This window comes from Homalodisca vitripennis, chromosome 3 (genome assembly GCF_021130785.1).
Source record: "Homalodisca vitripennis isolate AUS2020 chromosome 3, UT_GWSS_2.1, whole genome shotgun sequence".
NCBI classification, from domain to species: Eukaryota; Metazoa; Arthropoda; class Insecta; order Hemiptera; family Cicadellidae; genus Homalodisca; species Homalodisca vitripennis.
In genome coordinates this window covers 65,794,971-65,820,263 of record NC_060209.1, presented here as the reverse complement: position 1 = coordinate 65,820,263, position 25,293 = coordinate 65,794,971, and the positions used below count along the sequence as shown (strand labels likewise).

The 25,293-nt window shown below is 37.2% G+C and overlaps 1 protein-coding gene across 3 annotated transcripts in view; it reads right to left on the bottom strand.

Annotated features, from left to right (window-relative positions):
- Window positions 1-25,293, bottom strand: part of LOC124356997 (kinesin-like protein CG14535) — a 420,258-nt gene that overhangs the window by 11,801 nt on the left and 383,164 nt on the right. For all 3 annotated transcript variants that reach the window (XM_046808357.1, XM_046808355.1, XM_046808356.1), the window contains exons 7-17: window positions 17,393-17,605; window positions 14,732-14,825; window positions 14,406-14,594; window positions 12,883-13,074; window positions 12,632-12,770; window positions 11,291-11,453; window positions 10,315-11,200; window positions 9,881-10,005; window positions 9,396-9,522; window positions 9,031-9,138; window positions 8,210-8,400 (exon numbers count right to left, since the gene is read on the bottom strand). In XM_046808357.1, coding sequence (XP_046664313.1) covers window positions 8,210-8,400; window positions 9,031-9,138; window positions 9,396-9,522; window positions 9,881-10,005; window positions 10,315-11,200; window positions 11,291-11,453; window positions 12,632-12,770; window positions 12,883-13,074; window positions 14,406-14,594; window positions 14,732-14,825; window positions 17,393-17,605 — 2,427 coding nt within the window. The remainder of the gene's footprint in view (window positions 1-8,209; window positions 8,401-9,030; window positions 9,139-9,395; window positions 9,523-9,880; window positions 10,006-10,314; window positions 11,201-11,290; window positions 11,454-12,631; window positions 12,771-12,882; window positions 13,075-14,405; window positions 14,595-14,731; window positions 14,826-17,392; window positions 17,606-25,293) is intronic.

The window sequence follows — 25,293 nt, the reverse complement described above, 5'->3', positions numbered from 1 at the left end:
TTTGAATTCTGTGTTTTGGTCATTGTTGTAGTTTATTTTGGACAAAATATCTCTATTTATTGTTGTTTGTGACACTTATTGAGCGTACTCTTTCGAAATTTTAATTTTAATACGCTCATGTTGGTTTTGTGACCTTTTAAGGGTGTTTATATTTTTGAGTTGGGAAACTTATGAGTATTTCTGTTCCACTTTTGAATTTTGTATCTTATCTAAATATGAGTGCCTATCACCTGCGTAAAACAGAAGTTATCTATGAGCTGAAGATTAGGAATCTTCCCTCTGGAGGTACAGCCGGAGATTTGAGAAAACGACTTTCTCAGAGTTTAGCGTCGAATACGCCAATAGAGGAGACTGTAGTTAATTCTTTGGATACGGATACAGAACTAGAGGAGGTGTGAGGCAAAGTACCAGGATTTATCAGCACTTGTGAGTGACTATGAGGGGAATTATAACGATAATGAGTATCATCGTATTGTTGCACGCCTATGGCATTTATACCTTCGAGCTGATAGGATACCAGTGGGTGCGACGGCGGATGATGATCAGGAGCAGACCAAGCAGTGCTTAGTGGGTAAATGCAAGGGATTGTTGGACTCTTTCAAGGACTCTAAGTCTGCGGCTAAGGTGGATTCTCCTGACAACAAGACTCTATCAGCTGGCAATCCACAACCCCAGCCAGATTCAGATAAGCGGACGGATCCTCTCTTTGTCCCCACGAAAGTTCTAGCATTTTCTGGCTCAATCGTTTTCACCAGAAGAGGAAAGAACACATGAAGAGGAAGGAAGACTTGGAAGAGAAAGAGAACGTCAAGACGGGATGCAGCTACAACATTTGAAAAGACAGCAAGATAACTGGATTCGCCAGGAAGAGATGAAGCTTCAAGAGGAACGAAGAAAACAGGAAGAGAAGTGGAAACAAGAAGAAAGAAGACTACAAGAAGAGAGACAACAGCAAGAGAGTAGATGGCAAAAAGAAGAGTGGAGGCTTCAAGAAGACCGGAAGAAGCAGGAAAATCATTCTTCGATGGGAAGAGTTGTTCAAGACTGGCCCCGCCAAGACGATCTGCGATATTTAGAAGACAAAAGAGAAGGCTCACGCCCCAGATATGTACCTGTGTATAAGTGGGGCCTGAAATTCGACAACTCTGGTCCTAGCATCGCAGCCTTCTTGGAAAGGGTCGAGGAACTTCGATCTCTTTGCTGGCCCCGCGCTTGTATGGTATCGTGCAGGCCGCTAACAGGATCCCGGTCATGGCATCAACTAACGAAGGAACTGCGAGAAGTCTTTCAACCTGCTGATTACGATCTACGGCTTCATCAGGAGATATTCAATAGAGTACAAGGAGACAACGAACCCTTGGACCTCTACATCGCGGCTGTGGAAGGCCTGTATGGCAGACTTGCTGTCCCCGTTCCCGAGAGTACTCGTCTGGCCCAGATCTACTACAACCTCCATCCGCAGTTGCAGGACAGATTGGCTTTATTTAGCATCCAAACTCCTAGATCAACTTCGATCCATGGGACGTCGAGCTGAAGCTGGGACGGTTTAAGCATGACGAGAAACAGATCTCAACGAAGTGAGGTAACGCTTGAACCGGACCTCGCCTATCAAGATCCAAGTCGTCGCAGAGTAATCACCCAAGGACGAGTAGCTGACATCAAGGCATCACCACGACCAGATCGCGGAGAGGTATCTTGTTGGAATTGTGGAGAGAAAGGCCATCGTTTCCGATTTTGTCGCAAGACCAAGAAGAAGTTCTGTTTTGGCTGTGGCAAGGACAACATTTTGAAACGAGAGTGCCCTAAATGTACTCCAAAAAAAAAACGAGTAGGGATGGGAGTCAGGAGCTCAGTGGGTATGCCTGTCTCCCAGTCTAGCGAGAATTCCCCACTATAGACTATCTTTTGCATACTTTTTCAGTCAGACCCTAGACCGTATTTAAAAGTTAGAGTGTTTGGTCGAGAGATTACTGCACTTCTAGACTCCGGTGCTTCCCAAACGTTTCTTGGAGGAAAAGGATTGTGGATTTTGGAAAAGTTCCCTACGCGCCTTAAGACTGCTTCCTGGACGTTTTGTAGAGACTGCTGACTCTAACAGACACGAGGTCAAGGGATTTGTAGATCTGCCCATCTCTCTAAGGGGTAGAACCGAGAACTTGAGTGTATGTGTTGTTCCATCATTGCAGCAATCTTTGATATTGGGCATCGATTTTTGGGAGCGCATGCACATAGTAGCTGATATGCGTAATCGAAGATGGGAGTTTGCTCCAAGGGAGACGCCGTTCCTATGTAGCGCTAATTGAAGGATACGTTCTGAAGACCACTTGACCCCGGAAGAACGAGGAAAACTTCAAGACCTACTAGAAGAGCACTTTAAAAATGAACCATCTACGTTAGGTAGGACTGATCGTGTCAAGCACGTCATAGACACGGGAGACGCGCAACCCATCAAGCAACGATATTATAACGTATCCCCAGCTCGCCAAAAAATGATAAATGAGGAGTTGGACCGTATGTTGCAGCTGGGAGTCGTTGAACCGTCCCAAAGCGCTTGGTCATCGCCAATAATGTTGTTGGACAAGCCTGATGGTAGCAAGAGATTCGTGGTAGATATTTTAGGGCAGTCAACGCCGTAAGCCTCAAGGATGCTTATCCCCTACCACAAGTTACCCACAATTCTGGACCGACTCAGAGATGCTCGATTCTTGTCAAGTCTCGATATCAAAAGTGCCTATTGGCAGATAGAGCTGGAAGAAGCTAGCAAGGAGAAGACGGCTTTTGCGATCCCAGGTCGTGGCCTCTATCAATTTGTGACGATGCCCTTTGGACTGTGTGGGGCTCCCGCAACGTGGCAGCGTTTTGTGGACACCGTTTTGGGACCCGACCTCGAGCCGAACGTTTTTGTCTACTTAGACGATATTGTAGTAGTAACATCTACATTTGAGGGCGCACCTTGGGATATTGTCGGAAATCTTTAGGAGAATCCGAGCAGCCAAACTCACTCTTAATAGGAGAAGTGCAAGTTCTGTCGAGAAGAACTTAAGTACTTGGGCTACCTCGTCGGTGGTGATGGACTGAGGGTTGAATCCCGATAAGATCAATGCGGTTGTGGAAATTCCCACCCCACGGAATCAAAAGGAAGTGAGACAATTTACGGGCATGGCGTCCTTGGTATCGCGCCGTTTTTATACCCAATTTCGGTCCTCGAATGCATCCGCTAACGTCACTTCTCAGGAGAAATACCAAGTTTGGAATGGACTGAAGAAGCAGAAAAGGCATTCCAGGACATAAAATCCTGCCTGATAACAGCCCCGATATTGTCTTGTCCAGATTTTGCTAAGTCCTTCACGATTTCCTGTGATGCCTCTGGCGTTGGGATAGGTGCGGTACTTAGCCAGGAGTACGAACATGGAGAAGGAGTCGTGGCCTACGCTAGCCGTACTTTGACCCGCCAAGAACAGAAGTATTCAGCCACGGAAAGAGAGTGTCTGGCGGTGATCTGGGCTGTTGAGAGTTTCGGCCATATGTGGAAGGTACGAGGTTCACCGTGTCACCGACCACTATAGCCTACTCTGGCTAAACAATCTGAAAGATCCGACTGGACGATTGGCACGCTGGGCTCTCAGACTCCAGCCTTACGACTTCCGCCTAGTCCACAGGAAAGGCCAGGACAACGTAGTGCCGGATCTACTATCGAGGACAACTCCACCTGACCTCCCCACTGAAGAGACCGTGTGGTGTAATGCCATCCATTTTCCCTCCAAACTTAAGGATCATTGGTATACCACCATGCTGCAGAACGTGTTAGCTAACCCAGAACAGTATAGCCAGTGGCGAACTGAGGATGGAAAGCTTTGGAAGAGAGTGTCCACTTTGGAGCCTTCGCTACAAGATGATAATTGGAGATGGTTATCCCGAAAGATCTTCGTTCTCAAACTCTAGCCGAATGTCACGATAAACCAACCGCTGGCCACCAGGGCGTTTCTGAAAACCTACAAACGGATGCAGCAGCGTTATTACTGGCCCAAGATGCGGAAGGATGTGGCTACATACGTTGCTCGATGTGATGTCTGTCAGCGCATAAAATACGACCAACAACTCCCTGGTGTGATGGGAAACACAACGTGGTGTGAACGCTCCCTGGCTAATGATTGCTGAACTTAATAGGACCATACCCTCGGTCAGAAGGGATTAAGTATCTGTTATCATCACCGATACTTTCACTAAGTATTCTGTATTGCGTCGGTCCCTTGCGAGCTGCTAACACAGCGAAGTTGGTCTCCAAACACTTAGAGGATGATATTTTTCATGGTTTATGGCATGGCGTCCCGGCTACATTCATATGCTGAAATGGCCTCAGAATTTAAATCAGCCGTTACCAACCTTGCAAAACAGTATAACATCAAGATCCTTTAAACGCCAGTCGCCATCCCCAAGCCAATCCGGCAGAGAGGGTGAATCGGGACATTGTTACTATGTTAAGGGCATACGTGAAAGACAACCACCGAGAATGGGACAAGTACATACCTAAGCTAGATTTGCTCTTAGGACAGCGTACCACGAGACTACACAGTATTCGCCAGCGTTCCTGAACTTCGGGCGAGAACTCGCCACTGCTGGTGCAGGATTGAGGTTCTTGAGGATGGCTCTGTGGTACCTTCTCCAGAAGATTCAAGGCATTATGGTGACAAATCTACAAGAGCTGAAGCACATTTATCAAGAGGTTTGCTGATAGGTTAGGAATGCCCATAGGACGGAGAGCTCTCGCTATAACCTTCGTGGAAGACCTGTACACTACCGAGTGGGTGAAGTCGTCCTCAAAAGGAATTACCCACACAGTCGGACGCAACAAAGTATTTCCTCAGCTAGCACCTAAATATGTAGACCCTTTTTGGTGGCTGAGGAAGTATCTCCTTTTCCTTTGGTATACACCCTGGATGATATGAAAGGTAAACGTATCGGGAAATGGCATGTGGCTGACCTCAAAAGTTCATCAAGTGAAGAAAATTTGGGAAATTTTCTACAGGCAGGGGGGTATTTGTGACGTGTGCAGTTTATGGTGAGTTATGTTATGGTATAAATAATGTAGAACTGATCACTCACTCTACATTATATAAATTTCAATTCATCAATGTCGTAGCGCGCCGACATTGTAACCAATTATACCAATGCCCGTACGTCAGTCTTGCCTGTATCTGCTTAAAAGAATAGCCCATTGAGTAACCTTTTATCTCCGGTGGACTGTTCACCGCACGACCGGACGACACGCTGCGGCAGGTGAACTGATAACAAAACAGCTGGTGGATTGATTAGTGAGGAAAGCTTGCGAGTGACTGGATTGCGTCGGTGCTGTGTGTGTCTAACGAGCCCTTCAGCTTCGCTGGATTTTCGGGAGCCGACTAATAAATTGGCCAAGGTGAACTACTACCATATATTTTCCTTAGTTCTCGTCACTCTTACGTGAATTCAATATACTAATTTTAAAGTTTAAAACACTACTCAAGATTATAGAATCACTCAACTGAGCCTTTGGAAAAAACTGTTAGGGTTTGAATTAAACGTGTAAAGCTAAAACGTGGCATTTACTTTTAATAGTTAATAATCTTACCTAATAATTTGTTTAAAGTATTTGTTTCAAAACCAATTACGCTAACTATGTTGACAACATTTCTAAGAGAAAGAGGTAAACTTATAAATAGTAACATATGTTGAGACTTTAATGTCACAACTTGAACTGTTATAACTGCAATGTTTTAAATGTTTTAATCGAAGAAAATTAATCTCTTTTATAGTAAAGTAAGTATTTAATTATATAAATACATACAAGTCGCATAAAATACAACCATGATTGACATATATTTTGTAACAGACCGTGTACAGTCCTAATTTGATGTGTCACAGTTTCATGTTAGTACGATACAATAGTTTCAACGTTTCTTCTTAATGTATCAATGTTTATTTGTAATAAAAGTCAAGGTAAATTATTACCTCAAGCTATTAATAATTAGTCTTTGATATAATATTAAATTTATAAATTCAATTTTGTTATTTAATACTGCCTATTATGTTAAATCATACTGTGTACATGTAGGGTACTTTAACTGTTTATTTATTTTCGACAGTGTTTTATTAGCCTTTGATATGAACAGTCAAGCTTTACAATTCTCATGATTTTATAGCCAGAAATTGCATAAATACAGGTAGATTCATTATCCCCTAGAGTATTGTTGCTTAATCAGCTGAAATATACATTCTAGCATAATATTTTCTTTGCTTCAAACTAACAAAAAACCTAATGTGTTTATTTTTAAATGTTTCATTGTTGTTTTTCATTTGTATGTAAATGTCCATTTCAATTGCTAACTGAGAACTGTTGTTATCTGATGTTCTCTGTTGGTTGAACATATTAATCAGGTAATTTAAGTAAGTTAGTTTTAGTAATTTAATTAACTAACTATAAGAAAAATGAACTGATTTTAATTGATTGGATGATACTACACTTGTCAACTTGGATAATTTCTCTGATTTAAGGTTTTATATGTTCATAATAACATTAACCAATTATGTGATATACCATATAACCTATCGATAAGAAGCTTGCTGGGTCCATAACTATTTTTGCAGTGAATGTGTTCAAGGGCTTTTGGGATTTGGTATATGTACACTTCTGGACTGCGCCCGAGCCTGGTGGACTTATTGCCGAGCCGCTAGTGGGTACTCCAGCTTGCACTACCCTGACACTGGGATCTGCTCCTAGCCGTGCCGCCTTACAACCTACCACTACCGCACCGCGGATCCGCTCTCGCCGCGCCGCGCTCTTCCGCGCCACGGTCTGGACCGGACGTAGTAGGCCTTTTGTGTTGTGACTCCCAGTTGGTGAGTACAGACTTGGATTATTTCACAGAGTGCTCTTATGGATTAGTGAGTCGGACGCGGACTGATGTCTAATTCTGGACAGGAGCCTTTGTATTGTGGGAAGGAGCCCTTAAAATTTGGTTCAACGCTACCCTCCAGACGTTAACTGCACACCTTAGTGCATTATAGTGTATCTTTAGTATATTTACTTGTGTCGTCTATTATTTACATGTCTAGGCCATTTATTGCATGTGTTTATTGTATTTATTTATGTATGTTGAATGTTGTTTTGAGGAAGTGGGGCGCTCCCTACCATAAATAGAGTTCATTTAGCCATTTGTAATTCTCTCTAATAAGTGGTAACATTGTATCTTCGCTATATTTGTTGTTGATTATTTTCTGTCTAAAGCATTTACTTACTGTAAGGCTGGATTACTTGTGATAATGTCATACAATTCCTGCACATAAATAATTAGTTTAATTGCAAACATTTGAGTGTTTTGTTTCTTTTGTTCAGTCCTAGTAACTGGATTTAGATAACCTCGCATAAGTATTAGGGGTCTATATTTAACCTTATATTCAGAATATTTTCAATACAACTATCTGTGTAGTCCAAAGGCCTGGTTGACAAAAAAAAATAGCTTTAGTGTATGGTAGTAGGGAGCCTGATTGGTAACTTTCCTTGGAGCAGGGGTACTGTTCCTTGTTGGAGCCCTGCCTGTTACCTGTCCTACAACAAGGTGGCGCCCTTTCCCTCACCGAACAACCTTAAAGAAGAAGAAGTACTAATCGTAGGTTACCCTTTACCCTTACGGCGCGCTGTCAAGGACCACCCCCTTTCTCCACTGAGTGATACCGGACATTTGCACAATTCCCCTAGGGGAGAACGTTGCAAATTTCCCCTTAATATCTGATCATTGCCATCTCATCACAATTTTAACTGCCTCTCTTTTTTGTTGTAGTGTCTACTGCCAGTTCTTAGATCTACACATTCAATCTGTTGTGTGTAGCTATCCTAATTTCAGCTTTACAAATCCGATTATAAATAGACTTCTGAAAAACGGCTGAGGCCGTTGCATCTCTTTATTCTGCCATTTATTTTTCACAATGATTATTATCGCAGATAAATAAAATCTATGTTATTTAAAACCCATTCATGATGTCGCTTTGACTCTTTCTGACAGCTGTCGTTATTGCTTGAGTTATGCTCATTGTAGACTGAGTTTACTTTTTCAAACTGTACTTACTACTGACCAAATTTGTGAGCGTTAAATACCACATAAAAAACTTTTGCGATGGGTAACAGAGTTTTTCGTTGACAAGTGACATTAATATAGAGAATATATAAACTTACCAGACAGTATGCCGGCTCGCTGACAATACTACTGGTGTCGAAGTCACCACCATTTTGCTGCTCGCCTTGCGCCAACATGTCCGACAATGATAGCGATTGGCAGCGGGAGAATGGACGTGACTCAACCTGTCTGGACGGGCAGCTGTCCGTGGGTTTTCTCTGGTAGCTACGGTCAAGTCGGCAGTCCAGGTCTGATAATATAAAAAGAAAATTATTTCGTAAATCAATTAATTATTTTAAAAGTTATGTTATTATTATGGCCTATATATAAAGCTTTATTATTTAAAATTAATCCAAACAACAATAAAACCGTTTTAAAATATGGTTTGTTGAAACAAATTAACTGTATTGCTGTTTATTTTTCCGTATCATATGTTTTTAACACATGAATTTTAAATTAAACTAATTGATCAATTTCAAGTCGTTATTATTTACGGTGCAACATTTGAAAGTATACCAGGAGCGCTGTTTGTTCTAAGATCAGAAGTACGACGTTTCGGGAATCGATATCAGCCCTTTCATCAGTTTTAAAAATCTAATTTGCATGTTTTTTAAATAAACATCCTTATTAACTGTCAGATACGTTTATTATCTCCGTGTGTATTATTTTACGTTTCTACAATTAATGTAATATCACTTCTTATGGTTTGACACCTTAAAAATGACCAATGGTAATTGTAGAAGAGTATGTGCCTTATATAATAACACAACGATGGCAACTGTCTTATATTTGTAGTTATCATTGCTCAAACCTATTGTTGTTCAATCGAATATTGTCCTAGTACTGTAAAGTTAGATATAGAAATACAATGATGACCTACCTTTCTTACGATGATCCAATGTTTGGGTTTTCAACCACGCTGTGTGATGGAAATAGCCTGGTCCCCTAGGAAACAACCTCTCAAGATCATTGGCGATTGATAAGGAATCTGTAAACAAATTAATAATTTAAACACATAACGTTTATGTTAGCTACAAAAGTAAACTTCAGTTTTCAGAATCATGTTCTAAATTTTAATTGTTAGCCATGAACCCATGATAAAACGAAATAAGTTGAGAGTTTTATTAACTCCAAGTCGGTAAATTTATGTTTAAAACATGTAGTGTAAGAGATCAAAAAACGTCTGACGCAACTAATGTCATAAAAAGATTAACGATAATATAGAATACCTTAAGGTTAATATACCTGTAAATGTGGAAACCACTGTAAGGTTCTCCTGACTAAGAATTCTGAGTGGATGCTCTTCCTGGTCAACCTCGGGAAGTGGATTCTCGACCTCTCCCATACACAAAGCGATATCTTCCTCTGTTACCTATACACGGTAAGATTCGTTAAGTTCCCGAAGGTAACTCTAGGTAACTTAAGGCGAGATGTAAACTTATACTCTACTCAAAGTAACATTCTATCATTACGATTAAGAATAACTGACATCTACAACGATGGGCACCTAGAATATAAAAACTGGTACATTTATAGGGCATCTTAATATTTCATGTTAACTGTTTAATTGCAAGAGTCTCAATACTCTTCAAGCAGACATAAGTTAATATAAGTAAACAGTTTCTTGCATTTATTTTGAAATTAACGACTAGACGTAAATGAAATGGTAAATGATGGTAGGGTTGTGTAACACTGTACGAGAATCAGAAACTAATTAAGTAGACCAGTACCTGTAAGCATGAATCTTGCATGGCTACTAACTCCGCAGGCTCTTCTAGTTCAATTATTTCCACTTCAATCTGTTCGTCCTCCTCTTCCTCTTCGTTGGTGCCTTGTAACCTCTCGATTGGAACAACTGAAAAATTTAGCAAAAATAATGCACTGTTAAGATTAAATTAATGTAGTTATTATATATTTCATATGTGGGTATCTAGCACATAGCATAAAACTGCTCGCTTGTTCCCTTAATTACTAACCAATAAATGAAAAGTCACCCTACCAAACTTTAAAGGTGAATTAGACATATAACTAAATTAATATTCCTCAAATCACAATTTAATATTCCTCAAATCACAAACTACTTTAGACAGTCTTAGTAAAAAAAACATAGAAGCGCTACTAGAGTGTACAATATTTTTACTATATAATTGAACTTTTGAACTACCTCTGCTCATTTCCCCGTTCCTAGCAACGACCGAAGTCTGAGGTAAAGGTGCCATGACCTCTTCGTGGTCTTCTTCGTCCTCTTGTCCACTCGCTTGACCTCTCACACCGCAAGCACCATCACTCGAGTCAGAACACGTCTTGAAGTTGGCAACGTACCGTCTGGGTGGCGTTTTCTCTCTCGGTGCATTTTTGTGCTTTTGTATCTGCACGGTCTGATTTTCTACCCACTTTCTAATCATGTTCTTTTTGTGATAATCCATGAATCCATAGCCCAATCCATTTTCTACATTTAAAGGACCGTCTACCCACATTTCCTTCTTGGCCAGGAGGTGCTGGCCATCTTTGTTCATCATGTGGAGGTTTCTCGCTTCTGCAACTTTGGATTTTGGTATTCTCGGTCCGTCTATCCACCTTTCTTCCGGTGTGTGAGTTCCATTCAACCTTGGAGGTTTGCTTGACTCCTTCGATCTGTTGATTGTCCTCGATGGTGATGATTTCGAGCTCACCAAGCCTGACTTCCCCCCAACTTTGCCAGATCTCAGAGGGGAAGATCTGTCCTCATGGGTTCCATTCATTTGGACCACTTCTTGAGCCATTCTCTGGGGAGATGCTGGAACAGATTTAGAGATGTTCGATCGTACTCCTCTCTCCACCTTGGGTTCCATGCCACTTCCTCTCAGCGCTTTTCCCATAGCACATCGGTTGTCCCCCGAATTGAGGCTGGGCAGGTACACCGGCGGATGCTCCCCATCCGTCTCGTCCGACGGTCCCACGTAGATGACTGTGTCTGCAGACTGTTCGCTGCTGGACGGGTCCACTTCACTACTCGTCGTACCTCTATTCACGTCCTCCCCAGCCACTACTCCTGCATTGCCTCCTGTGAACTGAATGCAACAATATCATTAAGTGGTATACAATACTATAGAAGAATCAAACGCTTTTGATTCGAAATTAAAATTTTCCAACTAAGGTACCTTGAATCTTCGGCGTCGTATCCTGTGTACCCGAGAGGCGAGTTGGACAGTGCCCAGGGTGTCAGAATAGTGCTGAGCCTCCGGTGACACATGAGTGATCATAGCCACGTGACATGTAAGGGACGACAGACACTCCTTGAGCACTTGGGTTAGCTTATGCTCTCTGTAACATAAGGAAGACTGTTACAACAGGAGTAAAACGGAGGGAAATGGTACCCTAAAAACACAGCACAAATTAAGTGTAATGCAGCAAATGAAATTCAAATGACAGTAATATTGGGCCAAGACAGTAACGCATCGAATTCAAAAGACATTCCAGAATGTAAGGTACAATTAATTTATTTTTTCAAAGTATATCCCCAGATTTTACTAAAAAGTCTATACATGTACTACAAACAGTATTTTATAATAATTGTATTCTTTGTTGACTTCATTTCAAACTGTGCAACTTATACTACATTTTCTTCCGACACAAAAAGCAGTATAATATAAACGGACTAAATCGTATATTTATTCTCAATGTTGCCCAAGGCGTTTGTGAAGGTTCTATTATACGACTAGAGCTTACATTTGGCGCGGTTACTGCCCATTATTGCGCTCATATAGGGCCCCGGTCCGACACTAACGCTGACGTGTTACAGCCTTTCTCTAATGGAACTCATATATTGGGATTCTCCCGGCAAAGGTCACATTTTATAAAGGATCTACCAAGGAGGCCAACTTTACGATTGTTTCCTAAAGACAGAAATAATTCAATCGTTGGCTATCGAGATCCTGAGTTTTAAAGTAAAATATATAATTGGTATTTATTTAAATATTTTCAATTTTCAACATTTACTAAGGTTGGGAAAAAGTAGAACCCCCTCTCGTTCTCGGATCCTTGTAAACGCATCTGCTATATAAATTCAGTTTTTTGAATTCGTAGTATTTATCCAAGTTTGTTTTTGTGGCTATTGTTTTCAGTTGCATAAAATATCTCTTACTTCGAAACCATATTTCATTTATAGCATTTTATGGTACCCATCGTAAATAAAAGAAAAAAATTTATTAGAACGAGTTATAAGGACTAAAATAGTAATTTCATAAATGTTTAGGTCAGCTTCAAAAAGGTTAATGATAAGCATATAAATGTTTTACAGTACGTTTATAAAACGTGACTGAGGGATTGGTATATTTAGTATCCAAGAAAACATTGAACTGCATTAGTCATAAATCATTAAATATACCATAAATATTTTATAAAAATTTGGGTGGATGTTTGAAAAAAAAACGCAAAAATTCCAACCGATACCCGATTGAAGCACAACCATGTAACACGTAACAAACATGCATAGTTCTTACCGGTGAGGCAGATGTTTTTGGCCGTTGAAGATGGCGAGGAGAACATTCCCCAGCCCTGAGAGCGAGAGACCACCCGTCAGCTTGCTTCGCTCACAGCTTCCCAAGTCTATCAGGTGGAGTCTACTTCGACCCCCGGCCACTGGAAACAAATTTAACTTTTAGGAGGTTTTTCTCTACTAAGTTTCTCTAAACGAACTTTATTCTCAGGCACATAATTGAGTCGTTTTAAACTTATGCATTGAAGAACTTACCAGCACCCTTGGTAGCGACACTGTACTGGTAGACGTGTAGTGTGTACAGGAAGTGAGTCTGGGGACCTCGACTGTTGAGGGCAGCGTCCAGGTAGAACGCAGCTTTGTCAGCCGTCGGCACCCTCAACTCACTGTAGTTCTGCAGCTGGAGAGGATCGTCCCTCAGGTAAACGCCAGGAGACTGCTCACATTCTGTAATATTAATTGTAGGATAACAGAGAGATCCCTAGAGGACATTTTTTATTACTCCACCACTCTCTCTAGCTATTTAGTATTCTTATGTTTATGGCCGTTATATTCAGAACAATATCGTAGCTTATACTTGGTTTAACCTAAGATACCAATGCTACATTATTTAATCTCCGGAGTTTACAACACTATATTCATTGTCCTGCCCTTCAAAGGAAAATGTTTGCTCTAGCACTAAGCTTGTGGACATACGGAGTTCTTGACATTGGATGACTTTTACACTCTGCAACACGAATAAAACATGCTAACTGCTTTATGTGACTTAGTCAATAAGGATGATGTGGACAATACGACGATGATTAATGGAGTCGGTGAATAGGAGATTGAATAATTTTAAAATGTGGACAAAACAATCGCTTAAACTAGCTTTATATAAAAGTGCTTGTCCCTCCAAGTATTCCAGACTAAACAGTCTTCTCTTCTTTCCAATAGGTGAGGAATAGATGGTCACGACAGTGATTCAGTCTCATGTGATTTAAGCATGATATGTCCTTAATTCTCATTACCTATCTTGAATATCACCTGTAATCAATCAAGGTCCTATTTGTTTCATTGCTCCTCAAAACAACGCAAACCTAAAACTTTCTGATAATTCAGAAAGTGATTGATGGCAAAAGAATTAGGTGGGGGAGAAAGTTATGGTAATAAAAGAGAAATTCGAAAGTTACCTTATATAAAATAGCAGGCCTCCATTGTTCTAGCTTTCATTATTTATAATTCGCTATATCACATAGTTTCTTAAAGACTTTATTAGCTGACCATTAGAGAATCCTATCCCTCGAAGGGATGGAAAAGTTTCATTTCTGTCTGTGTGTCTATATATCCGTAAAATATCTCGAAAAAGGAGTGGACCCGAAATTTTGCGTGAAGCTCCATGTCTTCATGAAAAACATTGAGTTTGATGATGGTGAATGTCAATCCACAGTAGTGATAGTGAATAGTTTTACATTACTTTTATGGGTAACCACCGTGGCAACGAGAAAGTCTAAAAAATAAATATGTAAACAAACTAGTACTTGGTATGCAAGCAAATATGCAATTTTAACATGTTAAATTTTGATACATAGACAAATACAGTGGAAAAAAACGTTACAAGTTGGTGAAAATATTTGATTTCAGCACACTCTTGCGTTATAGTACTTTCCCGAGCTCAGTCAATTCTTTACGCGACACATTTTGTGGCGTATCCCACCTTGTCAAATGTATGTCTCAATTTTCCGGAATTAAAGAATAAATTCTTAGATAACTAGCGTAACAATAACAAAAGTTTTCACCATTGGCATGGCCAGCTAGGAGATCCTTCAGGTTCTGGGAGACCTCGACAGCCGACACCCTAACAGAGAACCTCGCACCAGTCTTCTGCTTCTGTTCACTGATGCCGCGGAACAACCAGGCGATAGAACTGGGGATGATGCCCAGGGTAGAGGCCGACTCAGGAGTTCCTAGCATGGTCTGCGTTTTACCTGAAATTACGATAACATTTAAAATTTAAAATGATTTGTTATATTTCATATTAAAAATATTTTTTATTTGGAATATGATTAAATATACTATATAATATTTAAAATAAGTATTTAATCAAAAATACCAGAGTACCCACCTAACTTGGCGTGACCGAAGCAGAAGAGACATCCATCTGAACCGTTTATTACAGCATGAATGATATCAGTCAGGGCCGAGGAACAAACTTCCGCCTAAAAGTTACAAAAACAGTTTAAACTACACCAAAGTATAAGAAAACAATCAATAAACTAAAAACAAAATTAACTTAGTAAAAAAAAACATAGTTTTTCTTCGGCTTGACCTAAAATGCTGCAAACATTACAATATAGGATATATACAGTACATCGGTAAATAAAAGGCAATAAAACAATGAACATAGATAATTACTAGTTTGTTTTGTTTGTGACCTGCAGGCCTCAGCCAACTGTTCAATCTTCAGAGTTTGCTGATAAATAATAACTATCATCATCAATACCTAAGGCGCTGTCTGGAAATAATGCATTATAGAAACGAAATAGCATAGAACTTTACAAGTTACAGTAAAGTAAGTTGAAAACAAAGGTGAGTAATTTTAGCTGCAAAATATTATGGAATAAATTCATCATGATTAATATATGTTTCATTACAAAACTAAAAATTGTAATTATTGGTTACACGTACTTAAGCTTTGAGTAAGCTTTAAAAAAACATAAAATATTTTTCTGAATTTTATTATTAAATGTTTGTACCATGGTTTCTTTACAGTTTGACATGGAGTGTGTAGGTTTCTATTTGCGACTTTATTATTTAAAAATTGTTTTCTGGTTCTGACATCTTTATCAAGAATTCCTATTTTGGGGAAATTTGGTTTTCAAAAAAACACCGTGATAGAGTGTGAAAGTTTTAAAATTAAAAGAATATTCAAGCAAGCTTCCTGAATAAATTATAACATAGGTCTTTTATAATATGAACAACTAGTAGAAGGATGTGGATAGAAGCGGCAGGGATATGAAAGAAGATATTCATATTATATAACTTCATGGGTGATCAGGAAGTACCAGGAACACCGGGAGCTATAAAAGAGTAAAAGCCGCAAGTCAACCTCTAAGACTACCTTAAACACATTTTGAACCATGCAACTGTAAAACGCAATATAGAACTCCTTTAACTATGTGTATTATAACTCCATTAAAACATGTTTTAAATAATTATTTACATATTTAAATAATCCCTTAGTGCCCAAAACAACAAGCAATGCCTTATTTTATATACGTACAATAAATTAATGAATAGAAATTAAATATACATGTAGGTTTTATTAACAAATATACTTCAAATATATTTATAAGAAATTAAACTGCAAAAATTAAATATTTTTTAGCCATTGAAATATTAAATATACGAAGCGGTAGTGACAGAACATTGAAGCTAATATGTTATAAAATTCGCAAGCGAACAGGGAAACTAGGTATTTTGGGGTTGTTTCATTTATTGCGTACTGGTATATTTAGTGAACTAAGTTAATCCAAGTCCGGAAAAACGATTATGCGCTAACGTGCACCTTTTCATTCATACTTACAATTTTTAAAATTTGTTATAACACATTCAATATATTCTACCAGCATCTTCTTATTGGAATATAATACTTAATTAAAAACAAACACTAATAATTATTGAATTTTATTTTTGTGAAGCCTTTCATGTTCAAGGTACATATCATCAGAGGTATAAATTGTTTGTATTACTACTTTAACCACTTTTATTTCAGTTATGTGGGTCTAATTATGTGTTCCTTAAACATGAAAGGCCTCACACAAATAAAATTCAATGACTAATGAAGTTTTTGTTATTGAATTCAGTTTTTAAATATGTTAACTTTATGTACCCATAACAGCTGTTATTCACTTTTTAGTGGACTGAAAAACTTAAATTGTGAGCTAACCGATTTTTCAAATCCTTAAAAAAAAAGATGCAAGTCACATTATCCAACAATGTTTCTGGAGTATTATAACGTCTAAATTAATCCTGGCGGGTGTTTGAATCGTTAACATATTAAGTTACAAAATATTAACATTCTCGTCTTTAAAGATCTATAAACACAAAACTATTCAAACCTTAGTTTAAAGAGTTGAAACGGTCTAAATATATTAGCCTCCCAAGAACAACAAGTGTCAATGGTCACATTTGGTGCTGACTTCTGTGAGTGGGAGGAGGGCGGGGTGATAGTCTGACCCCATCTCATAAATACTGCAGTCCGACATTACCCAGCTATTTACCCGGGGTCACGAGCCTAGTAAATCAGCCTTACATTGAAACAATGTGAGCAGAACAATGCCCCTTCCTTGAACAAGTCAACTGAGTTGGTCGTCCTCACCGATTTTGGCCCTCCTTACAATTTGAAACTATTATTTGGAATTGTACTAAAACTAGATACTGTATGTGTCTAACGCTTTAAAGATTTTTAATATTGTTAGGTAACGTTTTCATGTTATTAACTAGAGTAATATTGCCTATCCATTCGATGCCATATATGAAGATTTACAAAAAACCTACTGATGATATTTTTAAATTATTACTAAACACATGACCGTAATTCAGTATCAGTACTTACTTATTTACATGTGTGTGCGCGTGTGTGTCAAATTGAATAACACCATTAGCAGTTATGGAATTACAAGTTTTAGGAATTAGAAGTGTTTATATTACAATTTTATTCTTGTCATGGTCGTTTTTCAGGTAGAACTACTAAAGTACGTATTGGCTAACGAAACAAACTTACTTGAGAATCTTCATGAGTGAATATCGAGTCAAAGGCAAACATCTTGGGGGCAGCGACCCCGACACGTCTGTCTTCAGGTCCGGGCGCCGCGACGCCACACAGCGCCGGGTCGAAGAGCGTTATCTGCTTGCGCCGTTTGTCCACACTGAGAAATGATGACGAGTCGTCCGTTGTTGATGAACCGTCGCCCGCCACTCTCAGCATCACTTTCACCTGAGAATGTAAATGTTTAAACATTCAGATGTTACAGAATATAGTAATAACAACAACAGTATGCTGCCTGTGCTTTCTTTAAGACCCTTATTGTGTAGTTGTGTTTTGTCCAATAAGAAGTAAAAACGGTTATATACATTTTTGCGAACAAAGAATTTAAAAATTCAGCTTTAACACATACACACACACACATAATATATATTCACAAAATTAATAATATTCTTAAAATAGCATTTAATACCTTACAAAATTCTAGTTCAACTAATGATATTTTTAAAACAACTCCTAGAGTAATCTTTAAAAGGCCTCCTATTCTTAAAGATTTATTGGTCAAACCTAAATTACCAATGACAAACACCGATGAAAAAGCAATTTAAAAACAAAAAGGATCACATCAGTGTAATAAACCAAGATGTTGATTTGTAAAATTTTACCAAATTCTTCAAAATTCACTAGTATCAAAACAAACAAGGCATATCCTATCATTGGCAACTTGTCTTGTGAATCTAAAAATGTGATTTACCAAATTCAATATAAAAAATGTCCAGCAGATTATATTAGCTCAACAACAAATACCTTGAGGACAAGAATGACAGGACACCGATTTGATTATAAACACCAAGATTTAAAGAAAACTATCGTGACTCATGGTCTAAATCACAATGAAACTTTTGAAAATACATATTCAGTCAAACCTATTCGGCAAGTACATACAAATTCAAACCCAATTTACCTCAGAACATAAAGAACAAGCACACCAATTGGTTTTAAAGAGCAAAATTCCACATGGACTCAACATCAGATAACTTAGCCAAAAACGTATAAATTTTAAATCAACATATGGAACAATTATTTAGTTCATGTCATCTGTATTTATTATTATTATTTATTACTGTTTATTTACTTTAGTTTGTACTGTTTTCTTTTATATTTTATACAATTTATGCACCTGAAGACGGTTTTCACCGAAATATAGTGCCAATGTTTTAAAAATATTTTATTTGTACAGTAATTTACTAAAAATAATATATATATATATATATATATATACATATATATATATATATATATATATATATATGTACATATAAATAAATATATATATATATGTACATATAAATATATATATATATATTATATATGTATATGTACATATAAATACATTAAATTGTATAAATGGCAATAGCCTTATTTAATTTCAATAAACATTGAATCACAAAAAGTACTTGCTCCGCCGAGAGTCGAACCCGGATCTTTCACTTGCCGGGTGAATAAGCTACCATTACACCACAGAGCGCTTACTTTATATATATATATATATATATATATATATATATATATATATATATATATATATATATGTATGTATGTAAGTATATATATATATATATATACACTACTGATTTGAACTAGGTATTTATTTTATTTCTTTTAGGTAACAATTCAACATATATTACACAACATAAATTGTTATATTTTGTTATACAGAAAATATATTTTCATCATATCCCAAATTCGTGAACATGTTCATTTTTTCATTGAACATCTTCTATAGTTATGAAAGAAATTATAAACACTTTACCAGAACCTCAAGGGCGTGTAAACAAGTAAAATACCACTGAAATGAAACTTAAGCAGCTGAAATAATGGGAAGGCATTGTTTTAGTATAACACTGTTTTATTCGAAATTACTCTAGGTCGTTTCAGTATAGCGAACTATAAAGATAACAGTAAACAGTCTATTCCTCAGAATAAAAGCACAGATATCAAAGAGTTAAGGCGCGTTAGTAGGCAACTGCAATACAGCATGAATGTTGCCTCGCTGATCAGGCGCTTCAATGTACCTCGTTCTACACTATATGAGGAATTAAAATAATATTAATACTTAGCAAAGAACAATAACAGAAGTATTTAAATATTTAATATTAGTTTCACAGTTTTGTACAGACAGTCTACCGAATGTGAGACCAACACATTTTGTACAGTACAACATAGGTCTCTAAACAGTCTACATAGTCAAGAACCAATTTGCAATGTATAAGCACACGACCTAGTTTTTCGTGTGGCATCGACAGGTACATTTTATAAAAATGAAATCGACCGCCAACCCAATTGTGTTTTGGATTGGAAATGGAAGGGGATCTAAAGTGTTATAATTTCAAACAATAATATAATTTTTCTATAGCACTATTTTATCTATAAACGCATAAAATCAACCGTAAAACACGTAAATAATAGTAGTATCACTGATAGTCAAATACATAAAGACACTTACAACCGAATTCTCAGCCAAATACTAGGTTTCCATAACTATAATTGGACGACGCTGTTTTAACTTTTATTTCCATGCCTGACGGTTAGTTTTAAGAGTGTCAAAGAAATATGACGAGAAAAACATTTTCGTCTGATACTTCTAACATGAATTCCACCACAAAAACTAGTCAGATCTGAGCGACGATCTATTTCTACAATGAGTAAATTTCTTCTAATAACTTAACGAAAAACTAGGTTACCTCTACAATGCAAATTAGCCCTCGACTCTTGAACTGCTTTTCAATTAAATGGCTATCATGATCTCTTTTCCCTAAAGCGACTAATAGAACATTGTAAGTAAGATAAAATAAGTATTTTTGTTTTGTTTTCAAACTAAATTCAGCAGCTTTATTGTAAGGGAAATAAGTACATGGGAAGAGTGTAAAGTTTGAAAGGACAACTACAATTCACGAAAGAAGCGGGTGGGATGCCATTTGACCTTCTAACCAAAAATCAATAAAATTAATAAACGTGTTCCTTGGATCAAGAGGAACCCAAGTGTCAATGTTCAAGCTTCTAAGACGTTTCTACCATCAGTTATCACGTACGGACAGACAGGCAAACAATGCAATTATTTCAATTAGGCTTTGTCGGGTCAATCGGTTGTTGAAACATACGCTGATTGCAGGAAAATATAATTAAATAAATAATACATATATAAGGGATTGGAAAGAGAAATTTAATCTTTAACAAAGGTTAGTCACCAAAATTGACATTATTTTAAACATTAATGTTTCTGTGCATTGGCAAACTGTTGTGACACAATCCTCATGAGATGTGAAGATATACTTTTCCGGTCTGAGAGTTCGGGTGGCGTGGATGACTGTAGAACCACTCACATCAAATCTATAATTCACAAACAAACTCAGGAAATAATTGAAATGGAGTGAACCCGTGAGTTTATCCTTGTAATCCGCTCTCCGGCGCGGCACAGTACTTTACACCGTACATTCCATTACACTGATTACATTCTCTGTCACAATGGCCAGCTTTGATAACATAATCTTGGCCCTTTGTTACGTTTACATTCCGCGCTACTAGAGTACTGTACAGTGTGGTGATATACGGTAGTAGGGTTGTGCCATTCTTGTGACCAGCATTGTTACGTTAAGTCTACAAGGATTATATTCTTCTTTCTCTATCTTTGTTCCGTCTAGTTTCCTGTCATGAGGTCTACGTTCTAACAACAAGGGATACGAGAAGATCACTATTCATGTTTTATTTGAATTGCATTATTCTCAATAGAAGAATTGAGTGAATATAACGATTTCGGGCATTTGCCATAGTTCTATTAGTAAATATTAAATTTTGAGAAATAGTATCTGGCCCTTTGCTAATAATTGTAATCTCCACCTTCATGATGCATAAACTGTTCGTTTGTGCTGTTGTTTTATTTATATTGCTTTTTTATGCTGTGTTTGGATTTTTATGATGTTATTCAATTTCCTTACCAAATATGACTTGGCATTACTCATTAAAAACTTGTTGATTTGTTTGTTTTCATGCTTAACATTATATAAATGATTATGAGACCTGAAGAAAAAAGAGATGCAATTGTTCGAAACCTGTTTTGCACGTATAAGAATGGTACATGTTAGAAGTACTGTTATTCTCTCATGGTCACAATGCTTTCAATGTGGGTAGTCTCCTTGAATTTCAAATGTTATATAAATAACAGTCCATATTTCGTTGGTAACGAAATATTACTGTTTAAAGATCAGGAAATTTACAAAATGTACAAAAAGGCTCAATTGTGAATATAAAGAAGAGTGGCCTCCTCTTACAAAATATAATTTCTAACAAGTTACATTTTACATTTAATAAAATCCTTTAAAACAACATAAAACTTCCTCTTGATTTATTTTTTTTAACTTTTGACGACGTTATCAAACAATATTTTATAATGGTATTATGAAATTTAGCACCGACGGTAAAATATTTAATAATTGTAAAATGTGGGAAATTGCATGGACATTTCGGTTAGTAATGCAATACAGTTACAATTTGACCACATTTGTTGACTTTTCGTGAAATGAAGCAAATAACAAATGTTAACAAATTATTATATTTTTAACACGTTGATTTTATTTGCTGACCGTTAGCGAAACCTATTATTCAGGGAGCTGGAAACATTCCTCATGTGCCATCCGTCTATTTGCTCGACGGATATCCCAAGAAGGATCTAATCTATGAGGTTAACTTTTTGAATAAAATTGTACTTTTATATATGCAGGATCAAGTTCAATTATGATGGATGCTCTTCCATGGGATTTAGCTGAGCGGTAGAATATCCAACATTTAAGTTGTTGAGAACGAACGTATGGGCTTGACATTCCGTATGAAACTTCTTTGTATCTAGGCATATCAAGTGATTTGTGATGCCTCCATGGCACATGACTGAGTGTTAGCGAAGGCTATAACTCAGGGAGATATCTCAAGAACAAATTGAGTTATAGACTTTAAATGATGGCGCATGATCTCCTAAGGAATTTTGCTGGGGGTCTGTAAAGGAGACTAACAACTCCTGTATGCCTGTAACTCTGCCTAACTCTGTTTACCTGTATGTCGGTCTGCCCATAGGTTGTCTCTCAAGAACAAATTCAGCTATAGACTTGAAATTTTGCACAAAGTTTAACTTCCACACAGGCTCAGTGGAATATTCCTAATACTATACATAACTATGCCTGTTACGCCACACGTGGTTTAGCGTAGTCCTACCTTGTATATTAGTCTACAAGTTAAAGAACTGGCGTGCTGTTAATGTATTAGCTCCAAGACTGGTGGGAGACTACTATCATATATTAGTGTTGTTGACAGTCAGTGGAACCGTACGTTCACTTGTCATCCACGGCTACCTCGGGGCTGTGAATGTTTACTGCTCCTATTTATACAGGGAAATGTGAGACGAGTCGGCTTGTGCTGTTTAAATTATCTCCTTCTACAAGTGTTAATATAGTCTGAACAGCAGTCATTACTAATGCGTATTGTACGTTCTTCTATTGCAATACAATATACAAACTGTACAGTCACAACATCTGTTATGTCACATAGATAGACGATCGTTTTTCTGTAACCGTGGAGCTGGTACACTGACAAAATTATAATCAAGTTGAAAGATTGACTTTGCTTAACTTATTTAAAGTAAACTCCTATTTTAGGCCACAAATATATTTTATCTTGCATCGAATACTGCTGTTATTATCATCACGTCAACACATTACTTAATCACGTCTACAGCATCACTATTATATATTAGACACTTTTATTTGATATAGCAATATTATTATTTGTACTTTTATTAGGGATTTTACAGGCAGGATGATCAAACGTCCGGCTTTAAGAGAACCTCACACCGAACATTTATCCAGCGGACTAACAAATCTGTTGCTATGTTGAGTTAGGATCTCCGTCAGGTAAACAATGAAATAATGACAACTAGTGTACCTTGGTGTACCAGTGATTTTGTGAGTAGTGTACCATGGACTGCTGCTAACAGTTCCAGCGGTGATGACAAGAATTCTGTCCTAGTTAATTCAATTACTAAAAAAAAATATTAGTACCCCAAAAAGTAAAGTGAATTCCATCATTTTATAGCAGATCTAGAGGAGGACAAAGATTCAGACGTATTTTAAGGATAATTAAAAGAGTTTTTTTAACATTTCTTATAATATAAAGAGAGAAGACACAAATTACAAGAAATAAATCACAAGCAGAGAACGATTGAATCGTAAATTCTTAAACTATTAAGAGCCAGCAAAATCCTAAAGGTATTCTTAGTTAATATCGGTTAAAATATAATTTTATACACTTTTCAAAATTATCTTACTTTCTACAATAAAAGGCAAGAAATATATTAGTATATATTTTTTATTTTATTTCTTGACACTTTTCACCATTCATTGAAAAATTAACATAGAATATTTTAATAAAATGTTTCAAAACAATGCGATGCAGTGCGCATGCGCAGCTAAAAACGTCTACGCGGACGGCGAGCGATTCTATGGATGCTTGTGATGACATAAACATGCGAGCGATTTTTACCGAACACTCAACACATCCGTCCCGTAGTGACACAACACCGCATGTCAGGTGTGAAGTGGCCTTTAGGAGGACATGTCCTTGTTTTTAATGTTTGCCCTTCTGTCTTCCCGGCTTTTGAAAATTATGTAAAAGTCCGGTTTTTGGCGAAAGCTTGAATGTCGAAAATAGTAGCATCGCGTTAAAACATTCTTCCGATTTCCGAAATCACGACGATGCCATAAAAAGTTATTGCAGCACACATAAAATGCCATGGCATGTGAACTGCTCTTAGGTTCAGTTGCATATATGGAGTTTTGTCTATAGTGAACTAACTCACAGTTGTTTCTATCTGCTCGGCTGCACTAGAGCTACTCCCCATGCTTTCCTATTTATTATGTATTATGAAGTATAGGTTAATTTTGCATTAAAATATTGTATATTTTTTAGTTATAGTTATAATTTCTTTAGGTGTCTGTAACAATAGCTTACTAATGAAGCAATCAATTCAATGAATTAATTCCAATTACTTCATAACATGTATTTTTAATATAATTCTAAAAAATTTTAGTTCAAATCAGTTGTAATTTTTAATCAAAACAATATTAACAATAATTAAATCAATCTTATTATACCTCGTACAAAATTGTAGCCTCAAGTAATACTTTTATCAATCAATATACACTTAAATGTTATTAATTCCTTTCATTTTTCGGTTTATACGCAAAAACATATCCAATTTGAGTTTTTTTTTATTTGCATTACAAGCAATGCAGTACTAAAAATATAATCTGCGTATTTTAATAATGTATAAACACATTTTTTCGCAAAGCTTATAAGATTATTTAATACTATCCTCCTTTCTTTCCTCATTTTTACCCCCCTTCACCCAAAGTCCTCCTTTTAGGAATTTACGTCTGGTCACCCTGCCTATAGGTACTTCTTAAAAACGGGTCTTCTTCTACTTGCCCGTCTGTGCGATAACTCTTGGTAGAAAGGTCCTAGAGTTTTAAAATTGGTAATAAGTTCTTCTGGGTCCAAGCAAGATGTATATTAGTGTGAGGTTAACATGTCTAAGGGCGGCAAAGTTGCAAGGTACTCCGCAAAGAAATGCCGTGAAGGCTTGATACTAGTATACAGTATAGTACCTCTTGATCATGTGGTACACTTAATCTGTTATGCGGTGTGCTTAATCTGAAGTCAAATGGGATATAACATTCATAAGCACATACTCGATGACTTCGAAACCTAAAAACCAAGGAAAATGGACATACAATAGTTAATACGTTACAGATTTGCCGTTCTGTCAGGTCCTTCAATACATTGTTATATATATTTTCACAATAACAATTTTCAAT